The sequence below is a fragment of the Chelonia mydas genome, chromosome 24, assembly GCF_015237465.2.
Source record: "Chelonia mydas isolate rCheMyd1 chromosome 24, rCheMyd1.pri.v2, whole genome shotgun sequence".
NCBI lineage: Eukaryota > Metazoa > Chordata > Testudines > Cheloniidae > Chelonia > Chelonia mydas.
Genome location: NC_051264.2, coordinates 13,820,291 through 13,837,071, shown reverse-complemented (window position 1 = coordinate 13,837,071; position 16,781 = coordinate 13,820,291). Strand labels below are relative to the sequence as shown.

General features: G+C 45.8%; 1 protein-coding gene across 1 annotated transcript in view; it reads right to left on the bottom strand.

Moving 5' to 3' along the window:
- LOC102946282 (IgGFc-binding protein) overlaps positions 1-16,781 on the bottom strand; it is a 30,939-nt gene that overhangs the window by 3,178 nt on the left and 10,980 nt on the right. Inside the window, exons 7-12 of the mRNA XM_027834422.3 lie at positions 15,873-16,437; positions 13,360-13,955; positions 12,633-13,203; positions 11,940-12,139; positions 10,626-11,006; positions 9,246-9,532 (exon numbers count right to left, since the gene is read on the bottom strand). Of these exons, the coding sequence (XP_027690223.2) occupies positions 9,246-9,532; positions 10,626-11,006; positions 11,940-12,139; positions 12,633-13,203; positions 13,360-13,955; positions 15,873-16,437 (2,600 nt within the window). The remainder of the gene's footprint in view (positions 1-9,245; positions 9,533-10,625; positions 11,007-11,939; positions 12,140-12,632; positions 13,204-13,359; positions 13,956-15,872; positions 16,438-16,781) is intronic.

The window sequence follows — 16,781 nt, the reverse complement described above, 5'->3', positions numbered from 1 at the left end:
ATTTGTCTAGGTCCCTCTGTATCCTATCCCTGCCCTCCAGCGTATCTACCACTCCTCCCAGTTTAGTATCATCCGCAAATTTGCTGAGTGTGCAATCCACACCATCCTCCAGATCATTTATGAAGATATTGAACAAAACCGGCCCCAGGACCGACCCCTGGGGCACTCCACTTGACACCGGCTGCCAACTAGACATGGAGCCATTGATCACTACCCGTTGAGCCCGACAATCTAGCCAGCTTTCTACCCACCTTATAGTGCATTCATCCAGCCCATACTTCCTTAACTTGCTGACAAGAATACTGTGGGAGACCGTGTCAAAAGCTTTGCTAAAGTCAAGAAACAATACATCCACTGCTTTCCCTTCATCCACAGAACCCGTAATCTCATCATAAAAGGCGATTAGATTAGTCAGGCATGACCTTCCCTTGGTGAATCCATGCTGACTGTTCCTGATCACTTTCCTCTCCTCTAAGTGCTTCAGGATTGATTCTTTGAGGACCTGCTCCATGATTTTTCCAGGGACTGAGGTGAGGCTGACTGGCCTGTAGTTCCCAGGATCCTCCTTCTTCCCTTTTTTAAAGATGGGCACTACATTAGCCTTTTTCCAGTCATCCGGGACTTCCCCCGTTCGCCACGAGTTTTCAAAGATAATGGCCAAGGGCTCTGCAATCTCAGCCGCCAATTCCTTCAGCACTCTCGGATGCAACTCGTCCGGCCCCATGGACTTGTGCACGTCCAGCTTTTCTAAATAGTCCCTAACCACCTCTATCTCCACAGAGGGCTGGCCATCTCTTCCCCATTTTGTGATGCCCAGCGCAGCAGTCTGGGAGCTGACCTTGTTAGTGAAAACAGAGGCAAAAAAAGCATTGAGTACATTAGCTTTTTCCACATCCTCTGTCACTAGGTTGCCTCCCTCATTCAGTAAGGGGCCCACACCTTCCTTGGCTTTCTTCTTGTTGCCAACATACCTGAAGAAACCCTTCTTGTTACTCTTGACATCTCTTGCTAGCTGCAGCTCCAGGTGCGATTTGGCCCTCCTGATATCTTTCCTACATGCCCGAGCAATATTTTTATACTCTTCCCTGGTCATATGTCCAACCTTCCACTTCTTGTAAGCTTCTTTTTTATGTTTAAGATCCGCTAGGATTTCACCATTAAGCCAAGCTGGTCGCCTGCCATATTTACTATTCTTTCGACTCATCGGGATGGTTTGTCCCTGTAACCTCAACAGGGATTCCTTGAAATACAGCCAGCTCTCCTGGACTCCCTTCCCCTTCATGTTAGTCCCCCAGGGGATCCTGGCCATCTGTTCCCTGAGGGAGTCGAAGTCTGCTTTCCTGAAGTCCAGGGTCCGTATCCTGCTGCTTACCTTTCTTCCCTGCGTCAGGATCCTGAACTCAACCAACTCATGGTCACTGCCTCCCAGATTCCCATCCACTTTTGCTTCCCCCACTAATTCTACCCAGTTTGTGAGCAGCAGGTCAAGAAAAGCGCCCCCCCTAGTTGGCTCCCCTAGCACTTGCACCAGGAAATTGTCCCCTACGCTTTCCAAAAACTTCCTGGATTGTCTCTGCAACAGTTAGATCCAGTTTGGGAAGCAGAAGATCCCAGTTCCCTGAATAGGTGATGCTGGCTGGCCTGGCCCTGCCCTCTCCCCCTGTTTCTGAACTCCCAGGTGCCATGTTCTTCTGCCCCCAGTCACCCCCACACCCAACCCCCGTAGCCAGCTGCCCCCTTAGCACTGGTGCCATCTTGCTCCCCAGCCACACCTCCTCCCTCACCCCAAGTCTCCCGTTTTGTATGGGGAGCTGCTGAGAGCGGCCACTTCCTGCACCCCTCAAATCCCAGAGCCCAGCCCCACTGACACATAGACGGGGTAGCTCCACCCCTGGTGGGAGGGGCCTGGCTGGGAATGGGAAGGGAAACTCCACCCACAAGGGAGCGGGGCCTAGTTTGTGGACAGGCCCAGGCCCTGCTAGATTGTGGGTGGGGGGCTATAGGGCTGAAAGGGCAGCAGCCTATACTATAAGGTGGACTATAAGGTGGGTAGAAAGCTGGCTAGATCATCGGGCTCAACTGGTAGTGATCAATGACTCCATGTCTAGTTGGCAGCCGGTATCAAGCGGAGTGCCCCAAGGGTTGGTCTTGGGGCCGGTCTTGTTCAATATCTTCATTAATGATCTGGAGGATGGCCTTACTAAAGAAGGTTGAGGGGAGATATGATTGGTCTCTATAAATATATCAGAGGGATAAATACTGGAGAGGGAGAGGAATTATTTAAGCTCAGTACCAATGTAGACACAAGAACAAATGGATACAAACTGGCCACCAGGAAGTTTAGACTTGAAATTAGCTGCAGGTTTCTAACCATCAGAGGAGTGAAATTTTGGAATAGCCTTCCAAGGGAAGCAGTGGGGGCAAAAGATCTATCTGACTTTAAGATTAAACTCGATAAGTTTATGGAAGAGATGGTATGATGGGATAACATGGTTTTGGTAATTAAATATTCATGGTAAATAGGCCTAATGGCCTGTGATGGGATGTTAGATGGGGTGGGATCTGAGTTACCCAGAAAAGAATTTTCTGTAGTATCTGGCTGGTGAATCTTGCCCATATGCTCAGGGTTTAACTGATTGCCATATTTGGGGTCGGGAAGGAATTTTCCTCCAGGGCAGATTGGAAGAGGCCCTGGAGGTTTTTCGCCTTCCTCTGTAGCGTGGGGCACAGGTCACTTGCTGGAAGATTCTCTGCTACCTGAAGTCTTAAACCAGGATTTGAGGACTTCAATAGCTCAGACATAGGTGAGAGGTTTTTCACAGGAGTGGGTGGGTGAAATTCTGTGGCCTGCTTTGTGCAGGAGGTCAGACTAGATGATCATAATGGTCCCCTCTGACCTTAGTATCTATGAATCTATGACTGCACCCTCAGCAAGTTTGCAAATGACACTAAACTAGGAGGAGAGGTAGATACGCTGGAGGGTAGGGATAGGATACAGAGGGCCCTAGACAAATTAGAGGATTGAGCCAAAAGAAATCTGATGAGGTTCAACAAGGACAAGTGCAGAGTCCTGCACTTAGGATGGAAGAATCCCATGCACCACTACAGACAAGGGACCGAATGGCTCGGCAGCAGTTCTGCAGAAAAGGACCTAGGGGTTATAGTGGACGAGAAGCTGGATATGAGTCAACGGTGTGCCCTTGTTGCCAAGAAGGCAAAATGGCATTTTGGGATATATAAGTAGGGGCATTGCCAGGAGATCGAGGACATGATCGTTCCTCTCTATTCAACATTGGTGAGGCCTCATCTGGAGTACTGTGTCCAGTTTTGGGCCCCACACTACAAGAAGGATGTGAAAAAATTGGAAAGAGTCCAGCGAAGGGCAACAAAAATGATTAGGGGACTGGAACACATGACTTATGAGGAGAGGCTGCGGGAACTGGGATTGTTTAGTCTGCGGAAGAGAAGAATGAGGGGGGGATTTGATAGCTGCTTTAAACTACCTGAAAGAGGGTTCCAAAGAGGATGGATCTAGACTGTTCTCAGTGGTAGGAGATGACAGAACAAGGAGTAATGGTCTCAAGTTGCAGTGGGGGAGGTTTAGGTTGGATATTAGGAAAAACTTTTTCACTAGGAAGGTGGTGAAACAGTGGAATGCATTACCTAGGGAGGTGGTGGAATCTCCTTCCTTAGAAGTTTTTAAGGTCAGGCTTGACAAAGCCCTGGCTGGGATGATTTAGTTGGTGTTGGTCCTGCTTTGAGCAGGGGATTGGACTAGATGACCTCCTGAGGTCCCTTCCAATCCTCATATTCTATGATTCTATGACTCCCCTTCCAAAGCCGAGCCTTTTCACTTCCTACAGGATGGGGGAGGAGAGTGCTGTTTGTGACATTTGCTGAGAGACCAGGCTCTGACTGGCTGCCCTTCCCCAGCGAGGCAGAATCATGGGGGAAAAGGCAGCCAATCAGATGGGGGGAGCGGGGGGGGGGGCACGTGTGGTTTCCCCACTGCTCTGCAGAAGAGTGTGAAAACCCAGAGTCAACAGGGAACAAGCCATCGGGTTGGCTGGTCTGGGTATGACCGTGCGTCCGTTTCCCCCTTAGTGTAACTGGGATAATACCCTCCTCACTGCCACATTCTGGTGGTACATGTTTACATTATAGGAGGGTGGGCTGAGCGACTGTCTATATATATATGTGTGTATATATATATATATATATATATATATATATATATATATCACACAAAAGCTATTTTAAACAGTAAGGTTGCTAAGTCACGTGGTCAAAACTAAGGACATGCCACAGTTAAGGTGGCCCTGTAAAAACTTAATTCAGCCCTCTTTTGTATATGCATTATTGTGATACAGTCTTTTATTCTCCACTCAGGCAGAGGAGAGGCATCTGGTCGGTTAGAGCAGGGGGGCTGGGAGCCAGGGATCCTGGGTTCTACCCCTGGCTCTGGGAGGAGAGTGGGGTGTAGTGGTTAGAGCAGGGTGAGCTGGGAGCCAGAACTCCTTGGTTCTATCCCCGGCTCTGGGAGGAGTGGAGTCTAGTGGTTAGAGTAGAGTAGTGGTGGCTAGGAGTCAGGACTCCCAGTTTCTGGCTCTGAGGGAGGAGTGGTGTCTAGTGATTAGAACAGGGGGAGCTAGGAGTCAGGATGCCTGGGTTCTAGACCTGGCTCTGGGACAGAAGTGGGCTGTAGCAGTTAGAATGGGACGGGTTGGGGTTCTGTTCCACTTCATTTCTGTGCCTCAGTTTCCCACTCTGTAAAACTGGGGTGATACTACTTACCCTCCTTGTTGCAGCATTCTGAAGGTAGATACATTTACATTATAGGCTGGGCCGGTGGCACCATCTATGGTTAAGGTTTCCCACAAGGCCCTATTTTCAGTTGCTTTTAACTTTGCCAAACGTCAACTGTTCAGGCTGAAGTTTCCCATGCTGGGCCTCTGCCTCAGGTTGTTTTGTTTTTGAAAGTTACCCTGAGGCACAACAACTAAAACAGTTGAGACTTTTCTGAGAATGAAATTAAGGAACAATACCTTGCTTTGCCCATGTTAAAAAAAAATCTTTCCACCATCTCTTTGAGAAGTTCTAGCACCTCCATATTTTGGAGTAAGGACTTAAAATTTAGTGCGACAGTCACCCTGAGGTTAGGGAGGTGCCTTTTGCCACCACTGTGAAAAAAACCTAACTTTGAGCAAAAATCTCAGTTCACACATGCTCAGTAGAGACTTTGAATTTTACAACTAATTTCTCCAAAAATTCCACCCTCACATAGCATGCTCCAGCCCCTCCTCACACCCCTACATGTGACCAGACTGCATATGCACGACCCCTATGGAGCGAATGAGCATGCTCCAGCCCAAGGCCTTATACAATGGCGCTAATACTTCCCAGGTGCACACAGTCCATCAGGTTTATGTGCATGACCCATCAGTATCAGTAGTGGAATGTCAAGTCGGAGATGGTATTATCTCAATGTATGGCATTTATGAGCTCATTCCTGGTATTGGGTCCAGTTCAGAGGTCCACACTTAAAAAAGAGATGCTGACAACTTGAAAAGGGCTCAGAAAAGAGCTACAAGAGAAGGGATGGGTGGGAAATGTTTACTGCCCTGCAAAACTTGTCAAGATTTCAAAAAATTTCCCATTCCGCATGGAGACAAAAACAAGACCTCTCAAAGTTTTTCATTGAGAGAAAGCTCCTCCCTAGAATACCCAGTAGCCTGGGGGTTAAGACACTTGCCTGAAAAATAGATGACCTATGTTCAGTCTCTGCTCTGTCATTCTCCAACATCCCTCCCCACCAGGCTCTTGGCTATTCTGGGGTGGATCTTTTTCTGGTTTTGGCCAGAAATTCCATCCTGGACCTGAGAAAACTATCTCAGCGAAAAATGTGTTGTTACTTGTTCGTTCCCATGAAAAGTTTTGGTTTTGACCTGTCGGCATTTTCTGAAGAAAACCTGTTTTATCATGTTTCAGAGTAACAGCCGTGTTAGTCTGTATTCGCAAAAAGAAAAGGAGTACTTGTGGCACCTTAGAGACTAACCAATTTATTTGAGCATGAGCTTTCGTGAGCTGCAGCTCACTTCATCGTTGCATCCGATGAAGTGAGCTGTAGCTCATGAAAGCTCATGCTCAAATAAATTGGTTAGTCTCTAAGGTGCCACAAGTACTCCTTTTCTTTCTGTTTTATCATAAAGTTCCTGACCAGTTCTGCACAAGAATCATAGAATATCAGAGTTGGAAGGGACCTCAGGAGATCATCTAGTCCAACCCCCTGCTCAAAGCAGGGCCAGTTCCCAATGTTTGCCCCAGATCCCTAAATGGCCCCCTCAAGAATTAAACTCACAACCCTGGGTTTAGCAGGCCAATGCTCAAACCACTGAGCTATCCCTCCCCCCAATGATCCACAGAATAATCCACAGTCAGGAAATCCCACCCTAGTGCAAGAGACTAAAGGAGCTGTATCTATCTCACTTGTTCAAAAAAGGCTAAGAGGTGACTTAATCATGGTTTGTAAGGACCTCCTCTAGAAGGAGGAGATTTCTGACCAGAGAGGGCTCTTTGATCCAATAGAAAAAGGCAGAATGAGATCCAGGGGTTGGAACCTGAAGCAAGACAAATTTAGGCTAGAAATAAGGCACACATTTTAACTGTTGCAGTAGCTGACCTGGGGATGGGACAGACTGTCCTTTACTTGCAGTCTTTGGGTCACGACTGGAAGTCTTTTTAAAAGTTATGCTATAGCTCTAACAAGAAGTTATGGGATTGATTGGAAAATGACTGGGTAAGATTCTCTGGCCAGTTCTAGTCAGGTCAGACTAGATAATGTTCCTTCTGGCCCTAGAATCTATTAATCTTACTTATTTGTACACATGCTTATGCACACAGCGTGTATCTATTTTATAAGCACACTCCCATTATGCTTTTGCACACATGGCCCATCAAGCTTATGTGTACAGCACATAACTTCTATCTAGCACATGAGCATATAATTTATCTGTGCAGCGCTTCACGTTTATCCACTGGTTCATAAAAGTTCAATTACGATGAAAAATGGGTAAAAATGATCAGAAATCCATCCCCCCCCAATTTATTTGTTACCCCAAATCTATTCAAGATAAACCTCACTAGTAAATTTTGCATGGATAGACGACTTGTTTAAAAGATGTGTCAACAAAGAAAGATCCCAAGGACAGCTTTTAGCAAGAGTACAATTTCAAAGGCTTTTGATTAGAAATACACTGTTCATAGAGAAATCAAACAAAAACGTTACAGAAAATTCAAAGGTTTCAGAGTAACAGCCGTGTTAGTCTGTATTCGTAAAAAGAAAAGGAGTACTTGTGGCACCTTAGAGACTAACCAGTTTATTTGAGCATGAGCTTTCGTGAGCTACAGCTCATGCTCAAATAAACTGGTTAGTCTCTAAGGTGCCACAAGTACTCCTTTTCTTTTTAGAAAATTCAAATTACACTAAAAGAACTTTATGTTTCCACAATCAAACCCTCAAAAAATTAGGAAATGCCAGTATTAAGGTTGCCTGTGTAATCTTAATTCAGTCCCCTTGTGTATATGCATTAGGATCTTTAATTCCATGATAACAGAGAATTTATACCCGGTCTCATTCAGTGACCAGATTGGACCTGCTCAGGGATGAATCAGGGTTGTGTAGTGATAAAGGCTGTTGTCTGTAGCACCCCTGGCCTCACTGATGGCAGAATCTGGAAGGTGTGCACTATCTGAAGGGTGTCCTTAGGCCTTATACAATGGCATTGGGAATGCAACAATATAAGACATTGGGAAGACTTCATCTGGAATACTGTGTCCAATTCTGGTTACCCCTTCTCAGGAAAGATCAGTTCGAACTGGAACAGGTGCAGAAGATGGGTGTGAGGATGATCGGGGGAACGCAGCCTTATGAGCAGAGACTGAAAGAGCTTGGTTTCCTTAGCTTAAAACACAGGATGAGAGGGGATATCATTGCCCTCTGTAGATGCATCAAGGACTAAACATCAGGGAGGGGGAGAAGCTATTGAAGCTAAAGGACAATGTTGGCACCGGAACAAATGGGAATAAAATGGACATGAACAAATTTAGGCTGGAAATTAGCTGAAGATTTCTAGGGGAGTGACGTTTTGGAAGGAATGAGGGCAAACAACCTAACTAGTGTTAGATGGAGCTTAATACATTTATGACTGGAATTATAGGACATGGTGGCCTGTGATAGCAGGGACTGGACTCAATGATCCAGGAGATCCTGTCCAGTCCTGCACCCCTAGACATGACGGACTCGGAGCAAATAAGCTTGAGGGACTATGTGAACATATAAGATTTCTCTGTCAGGGTCTATGCTATCCCATCTGATTTTATCCTACAATGGGAAAGAGGTTTGTTGATGTGCTATTCCTGATGAATAAAAGAATCTGTCATCAGGGGCTCTCCTACTAAAATTAAATTTTAATTTAAATGAAAAATCACAAAAGAAACACATTTTGTTTCAAAAAATGTCTGGGAATTTTTTTCAAAGAAAAAATTCAAAAAAATTTATTTAATCTCAAAAGCAATTTTTTTTTTGTTTTTTTACTCCCCCTTTTTTCCATTTTTCCAGTAGAAAAGGAACAGAAAGGGGTGAAATAACCAAATGGGAAAAAATTGCCTCCAAACAAAATAACCTTTTTAAACATTTTTCAGTTAGGTTAGTTTCAAACATTTTTCCCAAACTGCCCAAACAATTTTGACCAAGGCAAAAATTGTGCATGGAAATTCTTAGTTTGGTCAAAAAGACATTTATGATTAAACAGGTTGGCTCTATTCTCCCTTTTACTCCCTTCATAGATCAGTTCCAACCTTTTGCCCAGCCTCTGACCCATTAATAAAAACCTAGGAAATTAAGTCACAGAAAACTTTATTGTAAAGCAATTAGAGTTGATGAAACCAGCCCAGTTAAACCATCAGATGTATGCAGAGCTGATGCCGTGATGTATTAGAAAGAGCAGGTCACTTACCAGCCAGAGAAGCATCTTGCCTTTGTGTGTCAGTCACTGTGGACAGAATCAAAAAAGACGGAGAAGCCCCATTGAATGCCCATCTACTACAACCTGCTAGTCCCAGGACAGGATTGTCCCTACACTCTGCTAGTACCCAGGGCTTATAAAACCAGCCCAACTCTGTATCCCAACTACAAGCAGTCATTGCTAGGCACTGACTGAACAAGCCGCATCTGCAGAGCCACTCACCATCCTAAAAAGTCCTTGGCCTTCCAGGCGTCGATGACCTCGGCGATGTTCCCCACGATTTGCCCGCTGGGCAGCCGCAAGTCGTCGGAGACGTCGCCATTGAAGTTCCCGCAGGGTGCGCACAGCTTGTTAGCCAGGCTCTCGCCCACCCTCAGCGTCACCTCCCCACTGGGGCTGAACAGAACTTGCATCCCTGAGGCCTGGACCACGGCCACGCCGCCCTGAGACTTGATCACAGACGCAGCATCAGAGACTTTTGCCGGGAGCTGCACTGAGCGCCCATTCACCTGGAAAGCACAGATGGGGAGGTCACGGGAGAGCTGAGGAATGTGGGGGTGAGTGAGATGGAGCAGCAGGGACTGAGCTAGAGTCCCTGGACCCTGTTACAAGTCAATGGGGTCTAGAATAAGATCAAGTGGATGCAGCTGCAGGGGGACTCCTGGGCTCTATTCTGGGTTCTGGGAGGGGTCTGGTGGTTAGAGCAAGGAGAGCTTGTAGTTAGGACTCCTGGGTTTTATTCCCAACTGCTCAGCTGACTCCCTATTTGACCTTAGGCAAGACATTTGATCAGTTTATGCCTGAGTTTCTGGGGATACTAAGGCCTGTCCCATTCAATGGTCAAAGCAGATTGAAACCATAGTGGGAGATCTCCTTGCACTCACCAAGAGCAGTAGGGAAGGGTACTTTCTACCAGAGCTCGAGAGATATAGGGCCCTGTCCTTTTCTTTCAGCAGACATAGGGGATCTCTATTTTCTAGAGCTGAGAGGGAAAAAGTTTTCCCATCCCATGAAAATAATTGAGATTTTTGACATTTTTTGCCATCCTGAAATGGGAAGAAAAGTCAAAATGTTGAAAAAAATCCTGATATTCTGAAAATTGTTTTGAATCAGATCAATTGAAATGTTTCATTTCCATAATTTTGAAATGATTCATTTTGATTTTGATTTTTTAAATTTTTTCCTTTTTTTGTTTTTATAAATTAATTAACTTTTCTAAATGAGAAGTTGTTTTGAGCCGAAACTTGTCATTTAGAAAAGGTCAAAATGGGACGTTTCAACAATTTCTTTATGAATTTTTCTACAGTTTTTTGGACTGGGAGATTTATTGAAATTGACCCTCCCAAACAGATATGGTTTTGACAAATTGATATTTCCTGATGAAAAAAAGATTTTGTTGGAAAATTCCCAACAAGCTCTGGTATTTTCCCCCTCCTGCCCCTTACTTTAGTTCCAGGTAGGAGTTATGGGGATTAATTCACTAATATTTATCAAGGCCTTGGAGACACTAGATCAGAGTGAAGAATTTTTCACTTGTGCTCCAACTGATGTAGGAAGATTTGCCCCCTTGGCTCAGCATATTCCAACCCGGCCCCCTCTTACCCAGGTCTCCATGTTATTGTTCACAGTGATAAGAGCGTATCGGAAAAAAACAAAGATGGCCGCACCAGCTGGTATTCCGTCTTTGGTGCATTCGCTGATGTCTACCACCACCTTGAACCACGCAGGGGAGCTCTCGTCACAGAGTGAGGCCACTTTGTACATCCCACTGTAGAGAAGTTTCCCCTTGGCACCATCAAAGGTGGTGAGGTAAGCACCCAGAGAGACTATGCACCGGCCTTCCTGCTTCACGCATCCATGCATTCCATCCCTCAGCACACAGATCTCTCCAATGGGGCAGCTGTTTTTCTCACAGATGAGCCCACCTGATGGGTGGCAAGTGCATTTCTCTGAGCAGTCACTGGAGATGACACTCTCCCTGGACTGAGGGAAATTCCAAAATAAACAACTTTCTAAAACTTTCTGTTAAGTCAGATATTAGCCTCCAAAGATCAACAGCAACAGTGTCAGAATACCTAGGGAAACTCTCACCAAGAGGAGACTAAAGACCAGATGGGGAAAGACAAAGGGGATAATGACCAAATAAAGAACAAAAAGACAAAGGCAATGACCCAAGAAACAAGGAGAAGATAAAGGACAATGGTGATGATCAAAGAAACACGGAAACTTCAAAGGATGATGGTGTCAACCAAAGAGGATACCAATCAAAGAAAGAAGGAAAAGAGAAAGGATGACTGTGAAGATCAAGGAAACAAGCAATTAAAGGATGATAGTGACTCCCATAGAAAGAAGGAAAAGATAAAGGGTGTCAGTGGTGACCCAGGAAAGAAGGCAAAGACAAAAGACAATGTTCATGACCCAAGAAACAAGGACAATTATTTTGTATTTATTATGGTAGTGCCTAGGGGCCAGTCAAGAATGAGGCCTCATTGTGCCAGACACTGTACAAACATACAGTGAGAGACCCCACACCCCAAAGAGCTTAACATTTAAATAGACAAGGCAGGCAAAGTAAAGGGTAACATATAAAGGATAAGCATGATGACCAAAGAAAGAAGGAAAAGATAACAGAAGAAGGTGATGACCAATCACAGTCAAGAACGAGGGCAACAATGACAGATCATGATGATGGGCCACGGAAATGACATCTGAACAGAATGAGAACCATAAATGAAAATCAAAGACCAGGAAATGAAGATGGAAAAATGAAACCTGGGTCTGTCCTACTAATGGACTCCGTTCTCTCTTGGTGGAGTCAACTAGAAACTCTTACAAAACTCATATACTTTTTACCAATTCTGCCCTGTTATTCTAAGACTCTGAAGGCATCAACTGCACAGAACAGCCAGGACCCACCTTGATGTAGCGTCCATTGTGTATGCAGCCGCACCTGTCCATGGACACGCACCCCTCCCCATCGAACATGTAGCCAGTGTTGCACTGGCAGCCTTCGAAGCATTTCCAGGTGCACTGAGCAGGGGCGGACAAGCCAGCACAGGTGAAATCACAGGACTTGGTGCACAGTTCATAGTGGCTGTTGAGCGGGCAGGCAAGGGCTGGAAAGAGAGAAGCAAGAGAGAAAGAGGATGGAGAGAAGGTTTAAAAATAATTTCCACTGAAGACATAGTTACACTGTCTAGCACAGTGCCACCTAGCTCAGAGCTGGGTGCTGTGGTGGGTTGACTCAGTGGTGGGATCACCTCAGATATGGCTTCACCGTAGCATTTACTGCAGTACAGTGTCCCAGAGCACCAGACATTGGAGTCAGAGCCAGAGGACAGTGTGTCCTGCATTGGGTCACCAATGTTCCTCCAATCCTGACCCAAAGACCCATGGTCTGGCTGGACAAAACCAATAAAAACAAAGGTGCATAAATTGCAATCAGGCATGCTGCAGATGACAAGGCTACAGAGGGGCCACAAACACTCGAAGATATAATAAACCTGAGCTCTAAGTTGTCATCTGGAAAAAAAAAATCCTCTGGGGGCTAATGGGCTTGAAATGAAGCCAAAGGAAAGACCAGGGCTGTAGGTTGCTCTATAAACTCACGGCAGAAGGAGGCTGTTCTCCAGGCTCTGATCTTGGCCCCGGCTGTCTGGCACGCGGCTGCGTAGGCCTGGAGGCTCTGGCAGAGGGTCTCTCCCGTCCCGTTGGCAGCACACATGTCGTGGAGACAGTGGTTGAAGTACTTGGCCGGGGTGACCAGCGAGTGACAGTCTCTGAAGGGACCTGAGGTAGCTCTGATTAGCCCACAGGAGCTTTCAGACTGGTACGGTGCTGTCTGGGCCCCATCACAGGTGGGGCATTTCTCACCGCAGCCGTTGGAGCACATGGCACCATCAACAGGCACCTTCCAGGAGGCGACAAACTCGCTCAAACTTTGGGTGCTCTTTCCATTGGGCAGCAGGAAGTCATCGTTTTTGTCACCATTGAAATTGCCAGCCAGACCACACATGTGTCCCTTGTAGGTGCTGGGGACGGACACTAGGAGGTAGGAGGCAGTGTCATAAAAGACTTGGAGGCCAGAGGCAGACTGGACAATGATGTTGTTCCCTTCCTGGTTGATCTGAAGTTTCCCATCATCCGTAGTCAGTGGGAGGGTGTAGAGCTCCCCGCCCACCTGTGCCAATGAGAGGGAAATTCACCCGTCAATAGTGGGGACTCAGCAGCTGTTTCCTGGTTACACACGCACACATATATACACACACATCAGGATCACAAATGGTGTGAGTCACTCACTTGGCTTCATTGAGACTAATCTCAAGCAGGTACTTACCGCCACCTTCCACTTCCTCCCCCTCTCCAGAGAGATGGTGTAACCATGCACGGAGACCACCACCGCCCTCGTCCGAGCCACGCGGCCACCGCCAGCACTCTCGTTCTCAACCACCACGGAGAATTCCACCAGCCGGGGGTCACTGCTGCAGACCTTGGCTAAGGTGTAAGCGCAGGAGCCCTGGATGTCAAAGGCCCGTCCATCAAAAGAGACGTAGTGAGGGTCACCGGAGACTACGCAGGTTCCATACTCCATGGGGTGGCAGCCCAGGACTCCGTTCTCCACCCTGCACTCCTCACTGGCTCTGCAGGAGGCTGCCTGGCACTTGACGACCCCGTTTTCTTGGCACCGGCACCGTTCCTGGCAGGAGGCGCTGGTGTAGAACTCCTCTCCCTTCTGGTAGTACCTGCCCTGGTGCACACAGCCGCATTGCGTGATGGGGATGCACCGGTCTCCGCTGAAGATGAATCCGGCATCGCAGAAACACCCCTCCACACAGGGCTCTTCGCATCTGTCCGGAGCCGAGGGACTGTGGCAGGTGGCAGGACAGCTGCTCCCACAGAACTCGTAGTGAGAGTTCCGGGGACAGGTGAGGCCTGCAGGAAACATTGGATTGAGCATGCAGATCTCTGTTAATACCGAGAAGTCTTGGAAAAGAAGTGGTGACTACTGCTCTGGGAGGGAAGTGGGGTCTAGTGGGTTAGAGCAGGGGGGCTGGGAGTCACACTGCCTGGGTTCTATCCCCAGCTTTGGGAATGGAGCAGAGTCTAATGGTTAGAGCAGTGTGCAGTCAACAACAACAACAACAATAACATATCAGTTTCTAGCCAAAACTTGTTAAATGGCGCTAAGGCTGAGAATCTATATCAGTAATTTAAGGTAAAATACATTACAGGGATGTTGCAATTATCCTACCACCAGGCATTGTAAACCCAGGAAATTGAGAGTTAAAGTTAAACTGAAAAGCAACCCAAAGGTGCGGAGGCATGAAAATGAACAATTAGGACAACCAAAGTGCTTTAACTCTCCTCTGTCATGACACCATGAAATCACCATATGACTAGCAAGCTATTGTCGTGTGGCTGTGGTTCTCTATTATATTTATCTGATTTTTGAAGACGCAGTCAATGTTTTCTCTAATGCCGGGCAGAAAACAATTTTATCCCTCCCGCAAGAGTATGAGATTCTGAATTTTGGCCTTTTTTGAAATGGTGCAAAAAGCAGAAATTTTTAGCATTTTCATAGTGCAATAATCTGAAACCAGTTCTGATCCGATCACTCAAAAGATTCTGCTTTGACCATTTCAAAACGTTTTATTTAGATTTTGACCTTTTTAAAAAAATAAACATTTTTTAGTATAAGTGAACTAAGATTTCAGAACAAAAAGTCATTTTGACTCAAGAAAATAAAAGTTTTGATTTCAAAAATGTTAAAACAAGATGTTCTGACACTTTCAACACTCTGCTTCTTTTCTTTTTCTCAATTAGTTTTGGTTTTGACAAACGGACATTTTCCAACAAACAAATATTTTGGGGGGAAAATTCCTGACTAGTTCTGTTTTTAACCCCTTCTCTTGATGTCGTGGGGTGAAGGACTGTCACGCATGAGATTTTGTTTTTATTGGACTTGTGTTAGCTCAAAACTGCTGGAGGTTTTGATTTAGCAAGAAGGTCAAACTGCCCATATTAGCAAGAGAGATCAACGCACTGGACACATCTGAGAATTAAGAGACTTTCTTTAGAGTAGGTTAACATTGTTCATTCAAAACTTGTTTTGGATGAAACAATGTTGTTGTTGTTTTTCACAAAACCAAAAGCTTTCACAAAAAGCTTTCAGTTTTTTATAATTCTCCAATTTTTCATTAAAATTGAAAATGTTGACAATGTTGACAATTCAACCAGTCAGATCTTTGATTTTCCTGTTTTGCCAGTGAGTGCAGTACAAGGAATAATGTCTAACTTGGTGTCTTTCCTCCCCCCACCCCCATTTTTCTCACTTTTCCTTATTTCACTTTTCAAAACTTCCTCCACTTTGAAAAAACAGAAAAAATTAAACTCTTTGATTCTTGAGAAGTTTTGAAATTTTCAGAGTAATAAAAGGGCAAAAAAAGAAAACAAGAAAAGTGGAGAAAAACAACCTGGATATAATTCATTTTATTGCACAGTGACTAAAATGCCAAAAGGAGATCAAGACACATGGAAAAATGAAATTTTCAAATGTCTAAAATTAGAAATTTTGAAATGTCCAAAATTCTAATAAAAATCACAAATAAAGTTGGAAAAATGGAAAATTGTTAGATTATGAGCCCTGCAAAATGCAAACAAACTTGAATATTTAGGGTTTTTTTAATTAAATGTCCCTACTTCCCCTGTTTTTTGAAAGGCTCTGCCTATGACACATGGGTGAGCAGTTCTGATTCCACCCAGCAGAGGGTGCTGGTGCATGTGCTCGCTGGCCAGTTTTTGATTGTATTAAACTTATATATAGCAACATGTTCAGGAAGTGACACTTACTGCAGAATGAGGCCGATCTCCACTGCCCTATCCGGATGCCCCTGGCCTGGCAGGCCGTCACGTAGGCACTGATTGCGCTGCACAGAGTGTCACGATGACCCTTGTAGTGGCAGGTGTCAAAGACACAATCATCAAAGAAGGGAGCAGGGTCAATGGCCCCGTGGCACTGTCTGAATGGCCCGTTCTGTCGGGTGAGGATCCCGCAGTACTGTTGTCCCTTGTAGGTTTGTTTCTGAGCCTCACTGCAGACTGAGCAGTCCCCGGTGCAACTAGACGAGCACCCCGGGACATCACCAACCTTCCAGCTGTCAGCGAACTGAATCTCATCAGATGTCTGAGTTCCATCCTTCATGGTCAGATCGTCGCTGGGGTCCTGATTGGCATTGCCACAGAGGCCGCAGACGGCGTTGGCGTACGTATTGGGTATGATGACCCTGGCATAGCTGTACCAGTCGAAGCTCACTCTCAGGTCAAAGTTGGTCTTGATGAAACCATGAACGCCACTGATGTAGGCCTTGAACTTGTGCTGGTGGGAGAAGGGCAGGTCCACAAAAACGCCATCCACCTGTAAAAGACATGACGTGGACAGTCAATGGTCTATTCATAGAATCACAGAATATCAGGGTTGGAAGGGACCTCAGGAGGTCATCTAGTCCAATCCCCTGCTCAAAGCAGGACCAATCCCCAACTAAATCATCCCATCCAAGGCTTTGTCAAGCCTGACCTTAAAAACTTCTAAGGAAGGAGATTCCACCACCTCCCTAGGTAACGCATTCCAGTGTTTCACCACCCTCCTAGTGAAAAAGTTTTTCCTGACATCCAACCTAAACCTCCCCCACTGCAACTTGAGACCATTACTCCTTGTTCTGTCATCAGCTACCACTGAGAACAGTCTAGATCCATCCTCTT